Source organism: Alosa sapidissima, chromosome 6, assembly GCF_018492685.1.
Source record: "Alosa sapidissima isolate fAloSap1 chromosome 6, fAloSap1.pri, whole genome shotgun sequence".
Classification (NCBI taxonomy): Eukaryota; Metazoa; Chordata; class Actinopteri; order Clupeiformes; family Clupeidae; genus Alosa; species Alosa sapidissima.
Window position 1 is genome coordinate 30030426 of NC_055962.1, and position 7556 is coordinate 30037981.

The 7556-nt window shown below is 39.7% G+C and overlaps 1 protein-coding gene across 2 annotated transcripts; it reads right to left on the minus strand.

Annotated features, from left to right (window-relative positions):
• Positions 1-3534: 3534 nt before the first annotated feature.
• Positions 3535-6317, minus strand: hlx1 (H2.0-like homeo box 1 (Drosophila)). Of its 2 annotated transcripts, XM_042095876.1 has the most exons (4): positions 5748-6317; positions 5252-5431; positions 4874-5058; positions 3535-4245 (listed from the first exon to the last, which is right to left on the minus strand). In XM_042095876.1, the coding sequence occupies exons 1-4, from the start codon at positions 6181-6183 to the stop codon at positions 3928-3930; spliced, it is 1119 nt and encodes a 372-aa protein (XP_041951810.1). In that variant the 5' UTR covers positions 6184-6317; the 3' UTR covers positions 3535-3927. The 2 variants fall into 2 exon arrangements, with proteins under 2 accessions (XP_041951810.1, XP_041951811.1); XM_042095877.1 differs by lacking the exon at positions 5252-5431 and having other exon boundaries at positions 3536-4245; positions 5748-6315.
• Between the last annotated feature and the right edge of the window lie 1239 nt (positions 6318-7556).

The following is a 7556-nucleotide window of genomic DNA, read 5'->3' on the forward strand; positions in this document are numbered from 1 at the left end:
CAATGTGAGAAAGCCAGTAGGCTATCACTGACTCCTAGTTCCTGGCTCCGGCAGAGTAGCCAAGCCAGAAACAGAGCTCATTCCAAGAGTGCTCACTATCAGAGCAACACAATGAGGTGCAGGGAACTCTGCTACTGACGCTTCATTTTTGTTGCTATTTTCTAATTTTTCTAATTACCTATTTTATTATTTTTCTATTTTCTATTTCTTCTTTGTTTTTGTTTTTACTCATATATTTAAAAAGAAAGAATTAAAGAGAAATATTTTAAAATTCTATATTTAACATTTGGACTTTAAAGCTCAGAAATGGCTTAACATGGACCGGCATATAAATAGGAGTATATGACATTAACTTGTTGATTCTGTATCACCTCACCAACTAAGTCTATAGTCTTTTTAAGAAGAAAGAGCTGCATTTATTGTTCAAGGAAAAGTCCCTCTCCGCATAAACAGCTAATCGGTGTCTTGCAGTGCAACATTTTTAGCAGAGGTATTTTAAGGTCACAAGGTCACTGAAACATTTATTTCCATTGATCTCTATTCAGTAGAGAATGAGATGTATATGAGACAAGATTTTTTCTTTTCTTTAACTTTTGCTTTAACTTTTCTTCCCAATTCTCCAATGCAGACAGACCATCTTCAACAACACATCAAGCATTGTCACAGGTAATGCCTCAAAGTAGCAGGTCATTTACAGCTTTCAAGGCACCATAATCCACGATCTTAAATGTTTTTAGGCAAAATACACTGACCCAGTAATTCATTCTAAACACCCACTTTCTCAAAATGTTTTGGTTGGGGTAGACCTTGAAGGCAGACCTTCCCCTTCATTGTACTCAGTGACCAAGGGCCTGCATATATGGGGCTTCTCAAATGGTGGTGAATAGCTGACATTAAATATGGGCCAGATGGACTTTCTCCTAGCCCAGTCATAAAAGCCTATAAGACAGTTCACAAATCAAGACCTGCAGTATTATTTTAAGCATTTAGACTGTTATTGTTAGTTTATGTTTGCACATACAAATGAGATTTATAACTTTGTGAGAATAACTTGAGATTCACACTAAGAGTCCAGACACTAAATGTTTTATATGTTTGTGCTCAACCATTCATAATCAACTGATAAAAATGGCCTGATGCAGGAACTCCATGGCAACCAGACAACACTTGTACTCGTTTCTGTGTTTCTGTTTTCTTCAACTGTCCGACTTAAGGACCTGAGCTGATCTCAGCACCAGTTTATAAGCATCAGGCTCTGAGCCAAACACTGAAGGTGAGAGAAAAGTCTGACGTTTCGGTGTCAAAACTTCCTCTGCATGGAAAAAAAAGCAGGTAAGGGACTGGGGGGTGGGAGGTGTGTGTGTGTGTGTGTGTGTGTGTGTGGGGGGGGGGGGGGGTGTAAAAAAGGTAAAGTGGATTTCAAGATGCGACCTTAAACGGAAAAACGGTAGATCTCAAGAGGTCTTCCCTCTTTCTGGAGGAGAAGAAAGAGGACCCCATGCATGGTAGAGAAGACTTCTGGTGGTCCTTGTTGAAGTTAGACTCAAACAAAATGCTTCTCTATGAACGTTCAGACTAATTAGCTATATTAAACACAAGGCTGTACTTCTTGGATTATAGAAAGAAAAAAGGAAAGACTTGTGCCAAAATCATGGGCCAAATAGCTTTTCAAAAGACATTTGTCTTTAGTGCAATGTATGTATAGTTCTCCAACAAACGAGTAATATGAGAAACACTATTTCACATACCCTGACCGAGACGTAGCGGGCACAAGGGTTCCAAAGTGAAACAAGAGGAAGCAAAAAAGGTTACTAAGGTTTACTGAAGGTGATTATATTGAAAAAAAGCCAAACACTCTACAATGGACTGTATTACTGCCAATCATCCATTCATTTTGAAATACATGGAGAATAGACATTTCAGGGCATACTGATGTGATATGCTTCTGTCCACACTCCCTTCACTTGAAAACAGTTATCTCACAGTGCGCATCATGGAGGGAACATTATGAGAGGCTTCAGATTTATGAGTGAATTTAAAATTCTAATTACTCTCCCAGATTTTGATCCATTTAGCAGACTCTTTGGTGTATATATAAGGTGTGTGTGTGTGTGTGTGTGTGTGTGTGTGTGTGTGTGTGCCTGCGTGTGCATGTGTGTGTGCGTGCGTGTGTGCATGTGTATGTGTATGCAAGTGTCTATGTATTCAATGTGCATGTGCATGTGTGTGTTAATGTACATGTTCACTTATAACGTGAATGGATTTGATTGCTACAATGAAGCTTGGTTCAAGTTTGATTAGATTCAAATGCAACTTTAAATTATTTTATTTATCTTTATTATCATTATCATTATAATAATAATAATAATAATAATAATGACAATAATATTATTATTATTATTATATTATTTGCAAAAAAATATATAGCCTATATTTACCCCATAACACGTCATTATGAAAATAACCAAAAAGAAGAACTGATCTTTGTTATATTTTTGTCAACCAAAGTACATCTGTTTTATGGTTGTTTATATTTCTCCATAGTTTATTATATAACACATTTTATCAATAAACTGTTTTTATCACAAAAGGACATTTAGCAACCAACTTTATTGCCTTTACTCCGGATTGAGAGAGATGGTGGAGGTCCATAAATGGGTTGCGCTCTGATACTTAGATCTAAGGCTGGATTCAAGAAATATACTCATCCGTTTCTTTGCTGATATCTGGAGCCACGCAAATGTATACAAACCCGCCCTCTGCTCATTGTAAGCCGCCAGATTTCTCCTGACTAACATTCTTTTGAGGGTGAAAAGGATCAACGGCATTACATTAAAGTGCTTAAAAGAGAGTTTAGAAGCCAAACGATGTCAGAACTGTCGTTCATCAAGAACTTATGATTCAGAGAGGCAACAAAAGACCTCTGTGAAGAACCACCGACTGAAGATGTGTTGCATCACTTTCTAGTTCGAGTGGAATATTCTGGTACATCCAGGCCAGCTTTTCATTCTAGTCAGAAAATTCAGCCTTTGACTTTTCCCTTATAGTCCAAGGACAGTACGTTTAAAAACAATTAAAACAGTTAATATAAAGTTCAGTATGCATGCGTGTGTTCCTACATTTAAACATAGCCTTTAGGCTAATCTCAATAAAATTAAAAGACCAGAAGCATATTAACCAATGGGTTTGTGAAAGCGCAAGAGAATTTTACTTAGCCTAATCGATTAATTTACAAACCTGATGTAGAGAACCACAATTGGGCTACATTTTGCCAACCAAATGTGTTGGTTCGTCAGATAAGTTCTAAAAATAACATGAATAAGTAGCTATTTATTTTTAGTTAAAGGCCTGAAGCCTAGCCTATATGAAACAGCTTTGAACAATTAAATATGATAAGGTGTTGATATGGTCGTCACCATTCAATACAAAAGCTATTTTCCTAAAAGCTGTTGAATCAACATCATGTCAAACAATGAAACAAATAGACTATGAGGCAAAGGCCGGATATTTGCATTGAAATATTTAATGACTTCGATTTTAACAATTACATTTAAGAAACATTTAATTTACATTATTTTCAGTGCAAATTATAGGCAAAATATCATACAAATCAAATTAACAAATAGTATAAGACAATACATTTACATTGTGTAAATAGACTATTTTCAAAGTTCAGTAAGTGGTTCAGAGGATAATTCACAAGAGCAATATCTTTTTCCTTTTAAAGGAAAAAAAGTCAAAGACATCGTACTTCATAGTCCTACTTGTGGGGTTGAAGGAGGGAAAATTGGACATTTCTTATTATTTAACACAGTGGAGGCGCTACTGTAAGACACATTTCACTTGTAATCTCGACTTTGAGACTACAGCATTTGTGTTAAATTAGCAGTCTTGTTCTTGCGCTCTTGTATTAAAAGAGCGTGGTGTTCATAGTAAGATTTGCGCCGACCCCATTGTTTCTGTGAGCGCATTGCTTGGTGTCGCGTCTTCACTCATCCCGGACGGAGGCCCGCTGATGATCACACTGGTCTTGTTGTGTTCTGGGATGTCGACGTCACTTTTGTCCTCGGGTCCTTCCTCAAAGTCGGACTCGCTATGTTCGCTTTCGCAGTCGGATTCCTCGTGCTCCTTCTGATCGCTCTCTGTCTGCGCCTTGTCTGGCTGTTCTTTCTCTTTGTCCTTCTGTGCCTGTGCCTCTTTTGAGTGTCTCCATTTCATTCTTCTGTTCTGAAACCAAACTTTGACCTGAGGAGACATAGCAGTGGGTTGAACCGTCTGTCTGGCTCTGCGCATGCAGAACAATACAGTTAGATAGGCTGTTGTGGCTACGAGTGTCATCTCTCTCTCTCTCTCTCTCTCTCTCTCTCTCTCTCTCTCTCTCTCTGTCAGTGTCTGTGTTTGTGAGTGTGTGCACGCGTGTCATTGTGAGTGTGTGCACGCGTCATTGTGTAGGCCCCAAACTCACAAATGCAGCGCTTTAATGTTTTAATGGTTAATGGCGTATCTGACATTATATCTGAATTAATTTGAATTAGCCTATATTTTCCCCAGTTTTTTTTAAAGGCCGTTTGCTTCTCGAGTAGGCTGACGGGCAACCTTATGAAATAGGATTTCCCTATATGACCCCTATTCCGTTTGCTATAATTTAGTATAATCGACTTTCATTTCCCCAGATCTCATCATTTCGCAACTTTTTTGTAATGTTGGCCGACATACTGACATTGCTGGGTGTGTGCCGCCACTTCCCCTATCGATAGCCCAGTTACATTTTTATCTCAGCTCGAAGAAGGTTTTTCAAACATTAAAATACAAGCCATGGTAAAATGAAAGTATCAGTGATATGTGCTTGTCTGTTCTCAATATGATGACATACCTGAGCGTCGGTGAGGCCTAGCATCGCAGCAAGCTGTTTTCGGTCGGGTTTGGTGACATACTTCTGTATTTCAAAACGTTTTTCAAGACCTTTTCGTTGAAGGTTGGAAAACACAGCTCTGGACCAAGATCGTTTTCTCTTGTACGTCTGTGGCATGGTGTCTTTCGTAAGAACAGCATATGGCCCTGTGTGGGTAAGGAAAAATGCATGGTAAAGAACAGGAGTCATACCCTTTGAAATGTCTAGGCCCATGTTCATTTGTTCAATGCGCACAAATGCCTACTTTAATGAAATATAAATACGTGATAGGACGCAAATCTAAGCTAGGTGTCTATTTGGCCTTGATGATAATCGAGTGTGTGTAGTAGGCTACACTACCTGGAAAGGAGTCCTGAAACTGATGTTGCCCTGAATGCCTCGCTGCGTTGCCTAAAGAACTCATCCTGGACGACGCGTCGTTCATCACCGGATCTAGGGATGCGAAGTACTGGCTCGCCGGAGGTTGCACGGAGACATGGACTGCTGACTGTCGGTTAGAGCTAACAATAGACGTGAGATCTGGTATAAAACGAGAGAAAGGTCAAATGAATTTCGTGTGTGGGTCAACCAGCCCTGACATTCTCATAAAACCACACAGGACTGCAAGCCAATTATGAGGGTGAAAGTTGTGTCTAGCCTGACCTTATGTTTTGCCAACTCTGACACTCTGCATATCAATATTACAATTTTAATTAAATGAAATATTTCAGAATGTAAATCTATAACTTTTGATGCAAGACAGAACTTCCATTTCAAATGCAAGAAAACAAATGTCATGGAAGGCATGTCACAGCCAAAGGAATTCACAGATAAAGTTAAACGAATACTGCCTTACCTCGTAATGACGACATTTCTTTTACTTTTGGATCAAAGTCTGTGGACAAAATTCGATCAATTCCGAACTTGAGATCCTTGCTTGATGGTGGCGGTGCTTGCTGGGAGTTGAGCGTCGTTCTGGAGACCGCGGTTAAGTGTATTCCATGCCTGTGATAAGGGGATGCAGGACTGCCTCTTGCACCGAAGACAGTCGCCTCCGGCGCCACCGGAGAAGGACGCAAAGGGGATCCAGAGGAGTGGATCTGAGTACGGGGTCCTACATGAGCCATCAGTGCTGATGATCCGGGAAGACTGTCCGTATCGCCGACATGTAAAATATCTGCTATACAAAATGACGGTTTTTTCATGGTATCCATTGCGAAACCACCGGAGCAGTATGCTGACCAAAGGCTGAAATTGGACGCATAAAACGGATTTAGTCCGGCGGTGTACATCCTGACCACTTAACACTTTGTTTGTCTGGAACAGTGATATTAGAAAGCGTCCGCATGTAATGGCAAATAGAGTAACCGTATGTGGCAGTCCTACATATGTTGGAGATTTCTCAAACTAGTATGAAACTTTACTCCGATCCAAGTAGTTCTACAAGAAAGTTTGTACATGTGCACTGATTGGCTGCGCAATGGGCCAATGAGAGCAGCGCGCAAGGATGCGCATGTATTCCATGCTACTCCATAAAAACAAATTAACTGGTGCTCTGTTGTGTTCTACTGTAAGTATGTGACAGAGAGGTATGTTTTTGTTTACAAACAACTTTAAGATCTGATTAACATACTAAGGTATGTTCTATAGCCTAGGTTCTCTGTGTTTAGCATCACTCTCTCTCTCTGTCTCTCGCTCGCTCTCTCTCACACACACTCTTTCGCTGTGTGTGTGTGTGTGTGCTTGTCTGTGTGTGTCTGTGTGTATTCATGTATATTTCTATTTCTATGTCTATGTGTGTTTCGAACAGCGAGGATATGCTCACGTGGCAAATATGTGTAAGTCTATTCGAACGCATCATTGATTTTCATCTTCACATCATGGACACGCACTGAAATAACATCAGTAGCCTATGGGTTTAATGTGACATAGGATATCTTCGAGCAAAGCTTCGATTTGTGCAACAGTCTGGATATCATTAGCCATATGCAATTACTGTCAGTGTCAAGTGGTTTCAACTCCTTTCGGGAGCACCGCTTGCATTGGTCATTCAATGCTATACGGTCATTAATATTGAACCAAACGTCATCATAATTGAATGCAACGTTGCCTAAGAAGAATAGCCTACCTAAGAATTGTGATAGGTTCCTCACAACAGGGGCCTCTGAGTGCAGGAAACTCGGGTTTATTAGATGCAGGTCATCCTGTTTTTGATGGGCCCTGATTTGCGCTAAATGAGCGGATACGCCTGCTAGATCTGTCCAAAAATAGCACTTGTTTTAGTATTTTAGGATACAGCAGAAATCCTTATTTCTTCCGGTCAAGGGGGGGAATTTTTATAATGACTGTTAGAACTTCCTTTTTTCAATATTTGTGCAACTTTATCTCGACCTGCAAGTTGTACAGTGACGCAAATCCGCCCTCTCGCTCATAATAAACAGAGGAAATCTATTCCCTTCTACAACGAAAACACAATTAACTTCAGAGGCGATACTTCTTCCATTTGGAGACGTTGCACTTGCACAAGACAACGGTCGTAGAGAAGCTGATTATAGATATGATACTGTTATGGTTATTATTGATGATTGATCATAATTTTGACGAGAGCGTCAATAGTATTCTCGCAACAACAATAACATAAACAATAATAATGATGACAACAACA

What these genes read in the sequence shown, in the direction of transcription:
- hlx1 (XM_042095876.1), bottom strand. Translation starts at nt 6,183, where the DNA reads ATGTACACCGCCGGACTAAATCCGTTTTATGCGTCCAATTTCAGCCTT. An exon ending in AGAAATGTCGTCATTACGAG is followed by an intron (nt 5,432 to 5,747) that starts GTAAGGCAGTAT and finishes GTTTTATACCAG; the next exon opens with ATCTCACGTCTATTGTTAGC. An exon ending in GTTTCAGGACTCCTTTCCAG is followed by an intron (nt 5,059 to 5,251) that starts GTAGTGTAGCCT and finishes TTACCCACACAG; the next exon opens with GGCCATATGCTGTTCTTACG.